Raw genomic sequence first — 17,751 nt, 5'->3', positions numbered from 1 at the left:
CCTCAGCCGGAGGAGGCGACAACAAAGCGGCGGCGGCGGCGGCGGCGGCAGCGGCAGCGGCGGCTCCTCAACATGGCAGCGCCGAGCGCGGCCACTTCCGGTAACCTCCGGGACGCACCACCGCGGCGGCGAGCGCGGGCGGGGGGGGAGCCCCGGCCCGGCCGCCGCCGCCCCCAGTTGCCCGGACCCCTACTGGGCGTCCCCGCTGCCGGCTCGCCTCCTCGGAGCTCAGCCAGTGCCCGGCGGCGGTGGGGTCAGCGCCCCCGCGGGGGGGCTGGGGTGGGGCCGGGGGCGGGGATGGGCCGTGGCGTCCCCCCCCGCGGGGGTGTGTGGTGCTGCGGTCCGTGGCTCAGGCAGCTGGAGCAGGGGGAGCTCAGGAGAAGATGGAGGACGCCAGGATCTGGCGCTGGCCCGCTGGGCACAGCCAGGCCGTTTCCGTGACTCAGACACAGTGCCCGGCAGCGTTGCATGCCCATTTGACCCTCAGCGGAAGGCACAGGCCACGGCGGTCACTTGGATCTCCAGCCCCCTCTGCACTGGATAGCCCCAATCTGCAAATTGGGGGAACTCCCTTCGACTTCTGTGTCTCTCCCCTTCTGGTATTTCATCCACGGCTGGCTCAACCCTCCACATACTCGCTGTGATACGTATCTCCCACTGAGTGGCCTTCCAACCCAAGCACGGAACCCCACTGGGGTGCAGCCTCGGATCATCCTAGTGTCGAGGGAAGCATTTCCCACGCGTAGAGATATCATTACTGGGTTATTCTTGGGTGAAGGGCTGAGCTTCCCTATCCTTTCCTCATTCCGTATATGATGTGAAATTCTGCCCGAATTCACACCCTCCTCTCCTGCCTCCCCCAAGACAAAACACACACACATTAAAAACAAATGAGAAAATATAAGCAAGGAAATTATTTTAGTCCTTTAGTATAGTACAATCTGCTTCCTTCTTCATCCCTCAAAACAAAAATCGAACTTGTATCAGGGAATGTCACTGAGGTGGCCCCAACCTCAGTTTGCAGTTCCAAGTCTTCCGTGTAGGCGTCACTGCTACTGGAACTTTGTAGATGAGCCTGTATGATGAGGTCCTGAATGCTTTCTATCCTTTCCTCACATAGAAGTGGCTACTGGGAATATCAGAAACAAGCTATTAAACAAGTGTCTCCCGTCTAAGAAGTCTCCTGTGGCAGTAAATGAGGGGGCTGTGAAATTTTTATAAACTGCAGTTTAAGAAAAAATTCCTCAGATGGCCACGTTATTTCAAGACTTCAACATCTTTTCATAACCATCTCTTACTTCATCCCCATCCATTCATCCTTTTACCAACACATTCTAATTAGTCACAACCTCCAATTTCCCCATACATACACCAAAAAATGGTTGCAGAAGTATACTGGTAATAGACACTGAAGAAGTATATTAATTTGACAGTTCATGTTTCCTTTCCATCCCCCTCCCACCCTTTTCTTCCCTCAGTCACCAGGAATGAAGAGGCTGGAAAATGCTGGTCTGGTTCCTTTTAGGGATGATTCCCCACTGGATACTGCCTGGAGGCCTTGAGGATGAATGAGAAGTTCTGCAATTTGGATCAGTAGCAAAAGCAGGTAACACAGGGAACCTCCAGCCTAAAACAGGAGGGGACAGAAAATGAAGTTTCTGATATATTTCTCAGGTAAATTGCTAGAGTGGCCCCTAGGTCTCCTATAAATGCCTATCCCAAAGTTTCTTATGGAAAGAAAATGGTTCAAAGTTTATATATTCCTGTATTATAAGGAGGGCATGAAGATGTAAATCTAAGGCATTTATTTACTAGGTAAACCAAAACCTTTATGTTCTTGCTCTACCGTGGGCACTGAATGTTATTCTCATTCAATGGATGCAAGTCTCTGCTTCTTTCCTGCCTTAACACAGTCACCCCAAGGGCTCTGTAGTTCATCTCCTCAGAGTCTTCCTTTTCCCCTGTGTATTCTCTCATCCTTTACTGCCTTTCAAATTGTGCTGAAAATGAAGCTTCAAGATTATGAAAATCAGTACTTCATTAGGCCACAATTCTAATAACAATATTGCTAGACTCTCCTGAGTTTCTAATAATCCTGGGATCTCGAAACCCTTCACAAGCAATCTTTCTCACAGCGCCTCTGGGGAGGGGTTTCCCCCACTAATAGGAAGTAGAGGTCAAGTGAAAACAGGCCAATTCTTATTATTGAAAAGCTCAAATTCAGAAATACCCTTTTTCTTAACGTAAATGACTAATTTTATCTTTCTCAGAAGACAAAGTCAGAATTCCTGATTGCTCTCCAAACTCTCCCTTAAAAAAATAAACAAATAAATAAACTCTTAAAATTCAAATGACATTTTAAACACTAGGATATTTTCCAAAGGAAAAACATCCCAAAGTTTGGACTCAGTACTCAAAATAATCAGCTCCAACCTTTTATGAGGCATACAATGAAATCAGTCAGATTAGACTATCCCTAGAAAGGACATTTCTATCTTTAGGACAAAATCCCAAACCAGAAGCAAAAACAATCCCCTCAAGCCAACTTCCACAGACCATACTGGGGGGTCCAGTCAAAAGACTATGGAAGTCTAAAGACAGTAAATTCATCTTGATTATTGTGAACAACTCTCAGTGAGTGAACCAAATGTTACCTTTGAATATGATATCTGAAATGTTGAGTGTCTGTCTAAGTAAAAACTATGGTGGTCTCTATATCCACCTAAGTAAAACCCAGATCACCTGCTTCTGCATCTTGTTCAGGTTCCCCCCCATCCCCCCTCCCAGGTTGTATTAAGACCTGTCACTTACCCTCTCAGGGCCTCAGTTTCCTCATCTGGGAAATGAAGACAAAATACCTATTTCACAGGGGTGACTCATGGATTAAATGAGAAAATGTATATAAAGTGCTTAGAACATTTCCTGGAATGTAACAGGTTGTAAGCAGATGTTTTTATTGGTGCTTTGAGTGTTTCTAAATTAACTTCAGGGCTGGGAACTCTGCATACCAGTTCTGAGCCAGTTCATTATTCCTCTCACTTTCTCTCAAAGTGACAAGTTTTGCCCTCCCCCATCTCTCTCTCCTTCAAAGAGCCCTAGGGTAAATGTCAGAAGGGCTAAAGACACATGACAAAGGAAGATGCCTATTCAGATCTTCTGCTTTTCTAAAGACAATTTATAGCAAACATTGAGAGCAAGAGAATATTTCCTTCCTATCCTAGAGAGGATTTTAAAGTCCTGAGTACATTAAGGATTTGGATGGATTACAGACTTAGAATCCTAGGAATAGAAACCTCTTTGCTGTAGTCTATTACGCTGTCCCCAGGTAAGACTGCTCAACAAACCAAAAACAAATCCAAATTTTCAATACAGAATACCCAGCTAGAAGATTCTTCAACTGGCAAGTAACAGACCAGTTCTTCAGGCAAAAAACTGATCTACCACTAAGAACTAAGATTGCAATATCTACAAATACCAAAAAGCATTGGCCAAAGAGAAACGTGTCCCTTCGATGAAACTGGAGCAGAAAAGGAAGAACTCTTTACTAGACCAAAGTGAACAAAACGACAAAAAGCCTCTGGTGAGGAAAAGAGAAGTAATCTCCCCACCCCACCAAGCTCAATAACCACACTAAGGTCTTAAGCCACTTGCCTGTGGCCCATGTGGTCAGAAGTTAGGTTTGTGTTTCCATACTACCACCTAAATTGTCATCACTAGTCATTTGTTTCAGCTGGTAAGGTAGGAAGGGGAAACAATGAAGATTTTTCCTGAATATTTCACAGAAACCAAAGGGATAGGGAACGAATGCACTCAGATCACTAGTAGACATTACGTTCAGCTGGTGGTTGAGGGTTCCTAAACACTCTATTGTTTCTAAGAAGGGTCACACACCCAAGACTCCAAAAATGAGTCCAAAGCCAGATAAACATACTCATCACCTTAACTCTTCTTGAAAGAAGCTCTCAAAAACCAATACTAAATCTGTCCATTTCATCCATTAAGTATTTGTGTAGGAATACTAGCTTCCATTTTCCAACTCCTGAATGGCTGACAGAGAACATCCAAGAGTAAGCAAAACAGCATAGGCAACAAGAAAGAAAAAACTATGACAGGTCAAAAACACACCAAGTAAGAAATTCTCTACAGCCAGAAAACCTATTCTCAGGCACCAACATTTCTCCTTTGGACACCTGTTCCTCACTGCCCTCCAATGCCCTAGGTCTAGGATATTGGCTGAGTTTGAAAAAAGTTTATATTTTGCAAGTCACACAAAATTGGTGGGCCTGAACTAAACTGCAAAGCTTAACTGAGTCACAGCATCATGCTAATAATCTAGAAAATAAATTAAATCTTTACCTAAAGTTACCTTGGTACAGAGGTAAAGCTCTTTTCAGCGTCTATGGCCTCACCCCGAATACATTCCACTACAGGTAGTCCCTGAATATGTTCCCACGACTCTGACATAAGTCAGTTCTGAGGAATACCTCTTCATTGTATTACTAGCGATAAGATCTACCAAAAAAAAAAAAAAGGCCAACAAGTGTGGTTCATCCTAACTCCAATACATTGTAAGTCTGGGACTACCTGTAGTTAAGAAAGGGATATAATAATACTAAGTAGCATTGTGCCACCCATGTTCATTACCAGAAAAACTCAAAATGCTATTTATGTGCAAAACAGAAGATAGTACCATTTGTTAATGCTTACCCAAATGTTCTCCTAGAGAGGCAAGCAAAAACATAGACATAGCAAGTGAACACTCCTTTACCCAGTCTCCAACAGAAACATCTCCAAGTTTCTTCTTCACACCAGATTTGGGGATAGTTTGAGTTCAGTAAGAATGATCCTATCTCTCAGAAGTCTCCAAAGAGTTAGCATATTAATACATGCAGATTTTATGGCTCTGTCAGTACTCTTCTCCCTTCCATTGGCCTAGGCTAGAAAAAAAAAAAAAGCCTCATTGGGTCTTTTTAATCTTCAACTGAGGGCCAACCTCCCCTGCCCCCCATTCTTGGCAGTGAAGGGAGCAATGACACAGGTGTTGAGAAACCTATGCAGTATGTTTCCTGCATAAGTAAAGTTTGCAGTGATGATCTAAGACACTGCTGTGACATCACAAGACTAGCCAGCCACACTAAGCTTTGGGAAACTGCTGCACTCCTCCAAAACAATTGGCAACACATGGCCTAGACAGCAAGAGATCTGGCTAAGGCTCCACATGGGAAAGGGAATCCACTCCTTGAAGGAAGCTTCTTGATCCTGAGAAATCTTTACTAGAAGCTACATAAAGCTATTTAATCACTTGGTCCAGGCATAAAAGCAGGTACTGAGGGCTGCCTGGTGAGCTGGTTGTTAAAGCTCTACATGGGGAAGGCAGCTATACGCCGAATTTATTTGAGTTGTGATACATCAAGCTTACCTACTATCCACAAATATAACTTGAAGCACTTCACTCCTGGTTGCCTGAGCAGAGGCTGCAAGCTATCTGTAGGCCTGAAGAGGCCCAGAATTCCTAGAAGGCAGGATATATTTTGATGTGATAAACAATTTAAGCTATGCAGGGAAGACAGGTCAGTTTCAGAGAACTGAGATTTTTAAGTAACTTTAGTCTCTAACAAAACACTAAGGCTCTACTGCACTAGCTGACCCAAGTTTAATTAGCCTTCCACCCTCAGGGCTTGACCCTGCCCTCTCCTCCCTTGGCTTTTTGTTTTACTGATTTTACTCAAGTCCCACCCTTTTAGTTCCCAGCTGTTTCCTCTAATTTCACCTGCTTCCCCTGCCCCCCCCTTTCACTTTCTCTCCCCTTTCTTTCAGCACCGAATGCTCAGAGCAGATGGCAAATCGTCAATCCAAGCTACTGAAAATGCTTCCTGAGCACCAGGTACCAGCAAAGCCCTGAGCTAAGCTTTGTCGGGGTTGGAATACAGTTTCTGCCTTTTAGTAGTTTGCAATTTAGATGGAAAGACACAATATGCTCGTTCTTCACATATGGAAGAATATTTTCAGACCAATTTATTAAAACTAGATTTATAATATGGCACACACACACACAATCCCTTAGTGATGGCTTCTTAGGAATAAAGGATTTTGTTTACAATCAGAACTGGTAACTTACTCCTACAATAGTTTTCAAGTCCCACTGTCTCCTTCATATAGTCCATCTAGTGAAACTGGCTGAAGCCTAGAAACTCCAATGTGCTCTACACATAAGTGTATTTAGCTGAGACAGTCAACTCTGACCAAGTTTAAAAAAAAAAAAAATACGGAAGAAGGATCAAAGTTGGTACTATAATCTGTGGTGAGCTCTCTCATCAGAGGACTATTAGAAGGTAGATTTGGGATTTGTTCCAGTGATCTTAAAACCATGGCTTCGTGGGAGGATGGAAATTCACCTGGGAAAAGAGGGAGGGAAAGAAAGGGGCACAAGCTCAACATCCCAAATCATTAATGTTTACATTCTTAATTTAGTAGTCTCTCCTACTAAATTAAGGATTTAAGAACCCTGGTAAACAGTCTTAGAGCTATGACATGGATGATAAAAGAGAAACAGCTCAGATACAGCCCCCAATTCAGGTTGTGCTGAGAATTCCAACCTAGAGTGACACAGTAAAGATTCTGAAAGGCCAGCAAGGATACCTCAGTGACTAACTTGTGTTCACAAAGGCTTCTAATCAGGTTGAAGATGAAACAAGACCTGTCTAACAGAGGCTCTTTCCTTAGAAAAATGGCTCATGTGTAGAATTATCCCAGAACTATTATGGAGAGTTTGCTATTCCAGTCAACAAATACTAATTGAGCACCTATTAAGTACTGGTAACTGGACTAGTCACGGGGGATATTTATAAGGATGTCCTCTAGTGGGGAAATCAAGACTTATAAAGTAGGGATCAAAAGAGGGCAAGGGCTTCTCTGAGAGCTGGCTGTGCAGTGCACACCGGAAAGCCAGGAAGCTAAGCATTCCACTTTCTTGCTGCTGGGCTCTGGGCCATAGCCACTGTGACTAGATTAACTCCTACTTTGGATCAGCCCCCAGCTCCCAGGATAAGAACATGGACCAAAGACAGCACCATGGGACACCCTGGTGGCATCAGGTAGATATTACAAGCGCCGTCCACTTGAGTCAAACTTATCCTCCTCCCCCTAAGAATTTTGTAGAAAAGACTTCAAAAAGCAATGTGATCTGAATTCAAGTTTTGGCCCTGCTACATTATCTCCTAAACCTATTTCCTTAAACTGCAAAACGAGGCAAATACCTCTGGAGGATCAAAATGAGTCAAAGTATTTTGTAAACAAAGAGCTATCACTTTAATGACCAGGCAATAGTCAATGGCCTTGCAAACATTTTCCCCTCAAATTTCCATGGTTAAAAAAAGGTAGAAAAAAGGACACAAGCCCTTGAAATCACTACTGTGGGAATAAGCCCAATCTGATTGGAGAAGCACACTGCCATCTCCAATCTCAACTATGCAGCACACTGTCTACGATTCCATTAGCATGTTTATTCAAACGTTTGTATCAGGTGTGTGTACTACCATACTGGGGTCGTATGCAGCTGGGGGAAATAAAACATATTCATGAAATGACTAGAGAAAAGCTCAAAGGCAATGTATGTTAGATGCGACATACTATATAAACATGCTGAATAAAAGCTAAACAGAATGCCATTAGTCCAACAATGCTTGAATTAGTCTTTAGCTGATCATGAAGGAGTGGAATTATTTTTGAGAATGACTGTAGGATTTTTTTTGGGGGGGTGGGGAAGGGTAGTGTTAAATACATGCATGCAGGGTTACTAGACTTTGACAGAATTACTTAATCTCAGTTGATCCTTTATCAGCCTAGAGACCAGGGTCAGGGTATTAGAGTCATGTTTAAGACTCTTTCCCAACTCAAAGAAATAATATGCTGTCCAGTTTTTTCACTCTAAACAAATCTTTATTCATGAATCCTGAACACCAAAATGATTCAACCCCAGTGAGAAATCTGCAGGGATCCTCACTGTGGCAGGACCACGAAATTCACATGTGATTCAAAGCTTCCTCTGAAATAATCAATTTTAACGTAAAGTAACAGAAAAAGACCCAGGAAAAGCAGCAAAAGGGAACTGCTCTCATCTTTAGGAAACAATGGCATGGATTCTTCATGATCTGGACTGAAGAAACTGTGCACAGTTTATCACAAAACGTAACTTTCTTTTTGGACAATATTTACTTTTCCAATTATACTTAGCCTAGGCTAACATTTAATTTATATCTCCTGGCTTCATATCTAAGGAGGAATTATTTGATGCAATTTGAGGATTAAAATACATTCTGTAATAATCTACCTACAGTTAGGCAACAGTTTGTGAAACAGATTTAGGACTTTGAATTTAAGGAGTACTAACTTCTTTTGCCAATCAACATTTATTAAACTGTTAGCACTGCATTTGGCTCACGGGAATACAAATATTACAAAAAATACATTAGGTACAAAAAATACATACAAAGCATTCATTAAGATACATTGTGGGGAGATTAAATAAAAATGAGAACAGTCAGAGAAGTATTTACCAGATCAACCAGAGCAAAGGAAGATGCGATTGGGAATAGTGATAAATTACAAAGATAGAGTATAACCCATCATTGATTTGTACTACTGGAGTGACATGTTAATGTTTTAGGAGTTAGATTTCAACAATTTACAGGATGGCCAAGATGAATAAGATTGGAATCAGTGAAGCCAGTTAAAAGACTTTAGGGATGAATTTGGGTGCACAGACAAGGATACCAATATGGCAAATGGAGATGAAGACAAACCCAAGAAGCATTTTTAAGAACTTTATGCCTAGTTTTAAGACAAGGGACAATTTTTAGTTTTCTTTGTTGTAGTGTGCTTGTACTACTATTTTACACTTCTAGTCTTAAGATGTAGATGTCACCCTTGGTTCAACATTTTAGCTGAAATTTCTAGGCATGCCTCTCTAAGGGTAGAAGAAATTCAGCCCAGGGCTTCCTAGTCCTAATTTAAGGCTGTAGGTTCCCTTTGTTTAACGTTGTAGTTCATTCCAATGTATTAGATCCTGATAATTGCTGCAACCTGAAAGCTTATCCAAAACTTACACCCAAGGACTGCCCTAATACCCAACGCTCAAAGAACAATTCTGCTATGCCTTCTGGTATTTTACCAATCTCAGTAATTTTTTACAAAGGGAATTCTGTATTTTCATTTATACAGTCTGTGGCTTCAGAGTGTCTCCTCGAAATTTAGACACAAAGAGCTAACATTTTTAGGATTAGGAACAAGCTTAATCTATTCTTCAATGCTCTCAATACAACTTGCAGCAAGGATGCTGGTCAGCAACTACCTTCCGCAGCCTCACTTGTTACAGTCTTAGCAGGCAGGGAAATTTCTATTGTGTAAACTTAATAGATTGCTTTTCTCCCTTGGAAAAATACCCTTATTTGTCCACTTTTAGTGTCTTACCCTTCAAAATGGACAAGTAACATTCGTGTTTAAAAACAGTTATTCCCATACCCATCTTCTTTGATAACTAAATCCAATAAGCCTTGTTATACATTATTCTTAGTGGCAATTTATACTTTAAACAGGAGGCAAGTCTGTATCCTTTACATTTTCATGTGAAGATGGGAGAAAGATGATGGGAATGACAAATGCTAAAGTGTTAATTCCCAATAGTTTTCAGTTACCCTTTTAAAAATAAAATGGCAGTAACACACCAAGAGAACTGTGTATTGACTTTTTGATCACAAAGGATACTCTGTGCCTACTTAAGCAAGACTTAGAAAATACAGAGCACAAACAGCTAATTTTGACTAATGCACAGTGTTTTAAGACAAACAAATATATCATTAAAATGCGTCTCAATATTGTCAAAAAATACCGATCACTCCTAAAATTATTTCACACCATAAAAACTATAAATGCCTGAAAAGTGTATTTATGTCTTCTACTCCATGACCAATTTTAGGCCTTTTTTTTTTTCTTTTGTGGCACACCTATTCCTGTACCCAATTTTCACTCCTGGCTTTACTATTCGTGCCTTGAGATGTACAAGACAGGCAAAAAAAAAAAAAAAAAATCAGATTCACATCTTCAGCATTTTCTCCAAAGTCCCAGAAGCCAGACATATTTTCCTGATTTACAGAAGTTGAGTACCCATAAGCTCTATTTGAAACCTAAATGGACCAGAAGCTTAAAAGGGAAGGGTTTGCCCAACAAATGGGAAGTTAGAAGCAAAGTTACGGGAAGGGAACCATCAAAATCATCTAACTCTGGAGCTGGTATAAAGGATTAAGGTAGCTGATCTCCACCTCCCCCTATGGATTAACAGGGATAACTTTCTAGTTCCTTTTGTATCATATAGCTCCCTCTAGTGGTTAAGCGATTTCCCTAGCACTTGTTATTCCACTATAAAAAAAAGTAGTGGACTATTGTAAACAAATTTCATTACATTTGGCAATCTCACTGTTTTTAAAAATTTCATGGTCACTGTGAGTCTGAATCCACTCGATGGCAGTGGGTTTGTTTTTTTTAATAAGCTCTCAATTTCTATTCTCATTGATAAGAGCAGGAACAATCTCTACTTTGTCCTACTGTTACAGACTTCTAAATTTTAACAGTGACAGGGACTTTTTTTTAACCTGATGCTTTGGTGTACCTCCTTTTTAAGAGATCAAAGGACAAAAAACCCAGGATTTGCTGAACTCTTCAAGTGTTCTGTTTCATCTGTTTGGCTAGATAAGGTTGCCTTCTTCAAATCTCCTTGGTAACCTTGCCTAACACCTATTAAAATGCTGTAAAAAATCATGAGGTTATTTCTGCCTAAATTAACTTCTATATGCCAAGACTAACTGGTTCATTTTCTGCACATCAGAAAAGCACTGGGTGATTTTTGTAGTAAAAAGTTCTTTCAATCCCTACAAATTCACAACCACCTTCAAAGTTGCCAGCCACAGCTTTCAAAGCTAGCAAAAAGCATCCAAAGTTCTCAATCACAGGAACAAATTCTATCTTAAATATACTGTAAATTCTTGGGCCTATATTTATAGCATGTAGAGAGGTTTCCTTATAATCTCTCTTTAGTTTATGCCAATTCCAGCTTTTCCTCTAAGATCATATTGGTCAATATTCCTTCAAGGAAAGTACTGCAACAACTGCTGTCCAAAAGAGAATATAGTGTTTCCACTGTATTTTAGGATGAATGAATATTTCCTTCAATGAAATGCAACTGCTATGAGACCATTAGACCAACAAAATAAAAAATGTGGGTCATACCTTTTTGTCATGTGACTACTCCAGCTTAAAAAGATGGAGAACTTGAATCTCAATAAAAGATCTACAGTTAACACTGTTTTTACACATACATCCAAGATTACATACAGAAGCATTAGCCCTGGGTATTCTAGCACAATTCTACAATCCCTTATCCGAACTCCTGAGGGCAGGTGTATTTGAAAGGCGGAGTTGTTTGCACTTTCTACAACCTTTATTATGTAACAGCAACAGCCACATCTGCAGCAACAGTGTAATGCGTATTTCCGCAGAACAGGCTAGTCATGGGTAGGTGCGAAATGGATACACCAATTCTGGTCAGGTTTTACACTAAATTAGTTCAACAACAAATCTTCACTTTCATTTGATGGATTTCAGAATTGTGGATAAGAGATTGTGAATCTGTTTCCTGTCTTCATACTCTGTACTGTAATCGAAATAAGTTAAACCGCAGGGCAGTTGCACTACAACAGTACTCATTCAAAAATGTCTCTTAATACTATTTAATAAATTTACAGACCCAACTTACTTCATTACGAATTTCATACACAAAGCAAAAAGGCACAAAGGAAATTCACCTTGATTACAGAAATCTGAAAATCAGGCCTAAAGACCAAAACATGTTTTCCAACTCTCAAAATTGAGGCTCTAGAATTAATCATATTGAAGTCAAGCACTATACTACATGGATGTATGAGCACTTAAAAATATAAAATTTAGGGAAAAAACATTTCCAATGAGGGGAATCTGTTCATATTCCAAACAGTATTTTTAAAATAGTAAACTTAGCTTTAAAAAAAAAATTTCAGATCCCAAGCCATTAGGAATCAAAAATGAGTCTTACCTTTTGTTTCCAGGATGTGGGCTGAACAGCAAGATGGGTTATTCAATCTGATGTTATGAAAAATAATTGCTTCTTAAAAAGATTTAAATTTCTCCTTGGTTAGAAAATAACAAACTAATCACAGGCTCCCTAAAATATTCTACAGGAACATCAATATGCGGAAAAGTGGGAAAACTTTTGTAGCCAGCCTTTGTAGTCCCCAAAGCGCACGACTCTCCTCTAATAGCTCCCAACATGGACAGTCTATGGCTCCTTTCCTAACCGACTAGAAGAGCAGCAGCCTCGTCACCTTCTGGGCAGAACCTACGTTCCTCTACGTTTCCTCAGACGCACTAAGTTCTCTCTAATCTTCAAACAGCCTGTGAACCAGGCAAGGACTACTTCCTTCCTATTTTACCTTGGGGCTTGAACTACCAAAACTCTTTGTATGAGTGCGTCTTTCAATTTAGCTTACACACACTCAACCTTGAATGAAGGTCATTTCCATTTTAGTTGTTTCTAGAACATTCAATGAACACAAATAACATGTCTAGGTCATATTAACTTTCTCATTTTTCTTTCAGCCACTTGAAAAAAACTTAAGCATATCATGTAAAATTCTCAATTCTTCAGAAATTTAGCTTTAAATAGTAAATCTTCATTTCTTGGCCTATCTTCTTAAATCAGTACTAGAAAAAGACCTATTTATCAGTGTGTGGAACCTTCTCTTCCACCTGACATTCCACAAGGTTCATTTAAATATATTGGTTGAGTGACTTCATGCAAATTTTTCTTGGGGCCCATTTTCAAGATTAATTTTGGTTTACCTAGGTTTCAAACTGTCGCCTGAACAATCTTAAATTCAGCATGCAACTATAATTAAGCGCCCAAGGGAAATGCTGAAAGCCAGTGATTCCTCTTGGGTTGCAGAAAAGTGGTTTGATAGTTGTGACTACCAATCCAAGTATCAGAAAAAAAGACATTAGAAATTTTAAGTAAAACTCTCATCCCATACCCTAAACAATTTAAAAATTTAGCATCAAGGGGCTGTCCAGTATAGGCACAAAAACAAACCCCAAGATATAACCACTGCTTTGGTATGTTTTGGGTGCAGAATTACCTTATGCTTCAGAAGGATTTACAAGACAAAACTCTGAAGAATGGCCCCAGCTTTTTATTAATGATTCACTCTAGTATATCACTCACATTTCACAAGGTAAATGTGATTTGTGTTAATTGTTCAAATAGATCTATGCTGAATTAACATTTAATACTTACCAATTTTTGACATAAGTTTCACTGAGAATCTCAAATGCTATCCCCAAGCGAACACTGACTTACTAGTCACCACCCAATTTTGCACAAATGCCTATACTGTCTAGATGATCACCCAAAATAAGTAGTATCTCTAAGCCTTTAATCATTTCTATCACAGTAATGGAAGTTTATCTTCTAAAGACCACCCTCTCATTTACCACATTAAATAACTTACTCCCACCTCTTCTTATTTTTCCCTTAAGACTTTAACAATTAACAGTAAAAGGTGGCTGATACCATTTATTAGAGATTGCCTTTCAAGAACTTTTAATTTACTGACACATAAATGGGGTCAGACCTTACCTTACTTATTAATTTAAGGTATTAACTGATAACACTAGTCACCCAGTTAAAATCAACTTACATGAAGAGGAAAAAGGACAACCATGCATAGTTTTTAAAAAAATGTTTATTTTTTCAAAGAAAAACGGCAATAGCCAATTGGAAACCTACTTATTCTTCAACTCCAATTTTGTTTTCTTTAAATTTAGAAGTGACTTACTGATTTACTATTTTAAACAAACCCCCCCTTTTCCCCTTTAAATGTTTACCATCTACTCGTGCTGAATCCTTCCAAGGAGATTGCTCCAGCGTATTATCTCCAGGTCCTCGCTTTGCTCCTTTTACCAAAAATTGCAAAACACAATTCCATCGTGCATCTTAAGGGCTCCAATCGTCAAAAATAGGAAAAAAAAAATTCTTTGGAATAGCCAATTAAGTTGAATAAAAACAAAAACAAAAAACAAAAAAATCCACACGAATGCGGTTTGGTTGGGGCAGGAATCCACTCCTATGTTCCTGGTAATCTGATCCCGCTCCATGAATCCTTGTAATTCATCCTCCCTATCCTATCCACATTATGATTTGAATCCAATGATCCAGCTCCAAGGATTGGGATCCAGTGAGCCCTCTCCAATCCAAACCTTTATAACCAGCAAAACCAAAAAAGAGGAGGCAAAATGTTAGATACTGTAATCAAAAAAGGTTTCTGGGGAATGATGAGTTATGTCTGTCATCAGTTTAACAGATGTACATCAATAACTATCAAATTCCCCAAAACAAGTTTCTGAATGGTGTTCAGATAAACTTTAGAAACTTAATCATTATAGAGACTAATTGGAAGAAGCTATTTATATTTACAGTTCAACTGATAATGCCAACACTTGTTACTGTACAGCGTATTACAGGTTTTGTGGTTGCAAAAAGAGTTATGTAGTTGAAAAGTTTACTGGTATTGCTAAACCCACCTAAGTCTAAACTAAATAATGCTCTCGTCTGCAATTTGTAAATTAAAGTGTTTTAACACGAATCAATTATGAATATTAGTTTAAAGGGAAAGGTGAGACAAAGTATTCCCATCTAGATTATCTACACCAATATGCTGGAATTCTATATTTTGCTTTCATTTTGTCTTAAAAAAAAAAAAAAAATGAAATAGCAACGCTATATCAGTCACACAGAGGACATGCAAATTTAGCAGTATTGATATTATACTCTATCTGGTTGGAATTAAAGACACCCTGTACCCACATGTACACCAACAGCAGGTCACACATTAACAGTTGTAACTAAGCACTATGACAAATTAGCCAGTTCTTCCCACATTAGTCCCTATTAAAACAAAAAAAGGGGGAAAGGAGCAAAATAAATTTGTTACAAAATGGGCAATGTAATTTTGCCACAATTGCCAAATATAAAGAGCAAAGCAATTGTAGCTAAAGGTAACTGCATAAAATGTTTGCAACTGTTTTAAGGTTGATGTATATAATCATTTTTAATCCTTGTCTTTTAGTATAAGGTCAATACTGCCAATTTCATCTGTGACAATAGCACTTGGAGTCATACCATTGCCTCCATTATTGATCTGATCCTCCTCAATCCTCCTTTTGACAATCCTAAAATGATTGAAATGTGCTCCACAATCCTTAATCCAAAGCATTCTTAATCCATCTCTTCAGATATGTCTACAGAAAGACACATGAAAAGGCAAGATAAACATAAGAACTTCCCCAGGTAAGGTAACCACAAACACCCCCAACATCCCAGTTCACACAAACCAGAGCAGAATAGACATTTACACAATATCACAGTCTGAAGAGCATGGAAAGTTAACTAAATTTAAACAATCCTGTCTATGACATCACTTAAAATACAATTTACCAAAGACATGAGGGGAATGTAGATGTTAGGAGCAAGGGGATATTACACAAGAATGCAATTCAACACTTTTCAGCCCATTCTGAACAAAACATTTTGAATTAAAAAATGAAAAGATTGTACTGAGTAAAGGAAAACTGTATACAACATAGGTTCTACAAAAAGTGTCACCAATCATCTTATGTACGAGAGCGAGATCTGCTATGACGGGGAGAATAGCGTGGTGATCCTCTGCTTCTCCTTGGGGAATAACTGCGACTCCTGCTGTTGCTTCTGCTACGGCTCCTGCTACGACTACGGCTTCGAGATCGAGATCTTCCGTAACTTGGACTTCTGGGCCCATCAACTTTAACCCGGATGTAGGCAGTTTCTCCCTATTGGATAGACAGAACTTTCGATTGAAACATCTAAGTTTTCACCTGTCTTCAGGCATGCTGAATGAATACAATGTAACTAATACCAGAAATCTGGTACTTTACTTGGACACCCTTGCCTGAATCCTTACCTTCAAATTCCACTGTTTAAGACCACTGTATCCAATTCTGGCCAAAGAAAAGAATTAAGTGTATAACCTACCTCATGGGATCTAAACTTAGTGTTATCCAGTTTTCGAACAGCATAGGTCATATCTTCTTTCCGTACAAACTCCACGACACCAGTGCCATCTCGGTAAACATCAGCATAACATACATCACCTGCTTCACGCATGTGATCCTTCAAATCTTGCCAGCTTCCACTTGGAGGCAGTCCTGAAAAGTGATTTATTTTTTCAATACTATCCCAAATTTCACGTTAAATTTATAGCGTACACCAGAACAAATACTTAGTGAACGTACTTGAAAGACTCTAGAATCCAGAATCCGAACTGATTTGCAAAGAATACGCATCTTCCTACTCTAGTGCTGCAATCTATTTTGCTGAATTTCTAGTAGTTATACACGCTTACTAAACTCACCCAAAAAACTAATAAAGGATCTGATATGAAATTTTCAGTTGTCAAACCAGTCATGCATGGAAAACTTTAAAGCAGCTCTTGCCCCTTTTTTCATGAACCCACAAAAGCAGTAAGCTTACCAGAGACAACCACTCTGTTCTCAGACCGCCTGGACGGTGGGCCATAGCGGCCTCGGGGAGCTCCACCGCCTCCACCCCCGCCGCCGCCGCGGCCAGTGCCACGGCCGCTTCGAGGAAACTCCACCCGCAGACGGTAACCGTCGTAATCATAGCCATCGCGACCGTACACCGCATCTTCCGCGTCTCTGCGTGATCACAGGAGGCAAAAGGCATGAGAGAAGGAATAGGAAGGGGAAGCCTAACTCAGTCGGGACGTAGCGGCCCCCCGCACATGCGCACCGAAGGCCAAAGAGCCCACATGCGCTACATAATAGGAACGGCCCCTCCCCCACCCAGAAGCACGCCAGGCTCCCGACAACTACAACAGCCCCCGGCGCCTCAGTTTCCCGCTCCAAGCCTGCGAGTCGGCTCCGCAGATATCCACGGGGCCCAGCCACCGGAGAAACTACGCCGACTCGACCCCTTACTCAACTCCTGCATGGGCAATAGCGCCTTTCTCCTCTCAAAAGAGCCTCCCCTAACTATTCCAACCTATTTCGTAAAGACTGCAAGCCCCATGCCGCCTCACCGCGGGTCCTCGAACTCAACGAAGGCGAAGGGCGGTCCCCCGCGACGATTCTTGAGGTCGATGTCGCGGATAGCGCCGTATTTGTAGAACACGTCCTCAATGTCCTTGGTTCGGATGTCTGGAGGTAAGTTACCCACGTAGATGCGGCAATCGTTGTTCCCTGCTGGGCCACGAATCACACCACCTCCCGACATGGCGGCGACGAAAAGCGGCGACGAAAAGCGCGGACTCGAGAACAGGCCTTCCCACCAAGCTTAGCGCACGACAGAGCGAGCCCGCAGCGACACCACGTCTCCCGCGGCCCCTCCAAAATGGCGCCTTTATCTGCTCGGCGCACGGATATGGGGGGGAGGGAGGAAGAGAAGCGGATGGAAGCAGCTATTCGATCTCAATACGCACGCGCAAGTGCGTAACGGACGCATTTGAAAGGACGCATACGCACCCGCGACGTGACCTTCCGCACGAAGAGAAAAAAGTTCCCCGCGCTCCCCAGCTGCGGAGCAGTTTGCCAACGGGGTGATAAGTTGTGTGATAA

At 40.8% G+C, this 17,751-nt stretch overlaps 1 protein-coding gene and 1 long non-coding RNA gene across 3 annotated transcripts; one reads left to right on the top strand and one right to left on the bottom strand.

Moving 5' to 3' along the window:
• Positions 1-16: 16 nt before the first annotated feature.
• LOC126062224 (uncharacterized) lies at positions 17-7,731 on the top strand. The gene is made up of 4 exons (XR_007513996.1): positions 17-100; positions 1,479-1,606; positions 3,373-3,580; positions 5,818-7,731. It is a non-coding gene; the product is annotated as an uncharacterized LOC126062224 (long non-coding RNA).
• Positions 7,732-13,808: 6,077 nt separating this feature from the next.
• On the bottom strand, positions 13,809-17,547 carry SRSF1 (serine and arginine rich splicing factor 1). 2 transcript variants are annotated; one of them, XR_007513995.1, is made up of 5 exons: positions 17,217-17,547; positions 16,649-16,833; positions 16,151-16,323; positions 15,263-15,948; positions 13,809-14,340 (listed from the first exon to the last, which is right to left on the bottom strand). XR_007513995.1 is itself a non-coding variant. In XM_049859490.1 (4 exons), exons 1-4 carry the CDS (start codon positions 17,408-17,410, stop codon positions 15,754-15,756), a joined length of 747 nt encoding a protein of 248 aa, XP_049715447.1. In that variant the 5' UTR covers positions 17,411-17,547; the 3' UTR covers positions 13,809-15,753. The 2 variants fall into 2 exon arrangements, 1 of the variants encoding a protein (XP_049715447.1); XM_049859490.1 differs by having other exon boundaries at positions 13,809-15,948.
• Positions 17,548-17,751: the final 204 nt, after the last annotated feature.

Source organism: Elephas maximus, chromosome 19 (assembly GCF_024166365.1).
Source record: "Elephas maximus indicus isolate mEleMax1 chromosome 19, mEleMax1 primary haplotype, whole genome shotgun sequence".
Taxonomy (NCBI): Eukaryota; Metazoa; Chordata; class Mammalia; order Proboscidea; family Elephantidae; genus Elephas; species Elephas maximus.
The sequence above is the reverse complement of the archived record's forward strand: the minus strand, read 5'-3'. Positions and strand labels throughout refer to the sequence as shown.

Excerpts from the sequence above, each read along its gene's own strand:
- SRSF1 (XM_049859490.1), bottom strand. The coding sequence starts at position 17,410 with ATGTCGGGAGGTGGTGTGATTCGTGGCCCAGCAGGGAACAACGATTGC. Across the intron at positions 16,834-17,216 it reads GTTGAGTTCGAGGACCCGCG|AGACGCGGAAGATGCGGTGT; the intron begins GTGAGGCGGCAT and ends GTGATCACGCAG. Across the intron at positions 15,949-16,150 it reads CTAAGTTTAGATCCCATGAG|GGAGAAACTGCCTACATCCG; the intron begins GTAGGTTATACA and ends TCTATCCAATAG.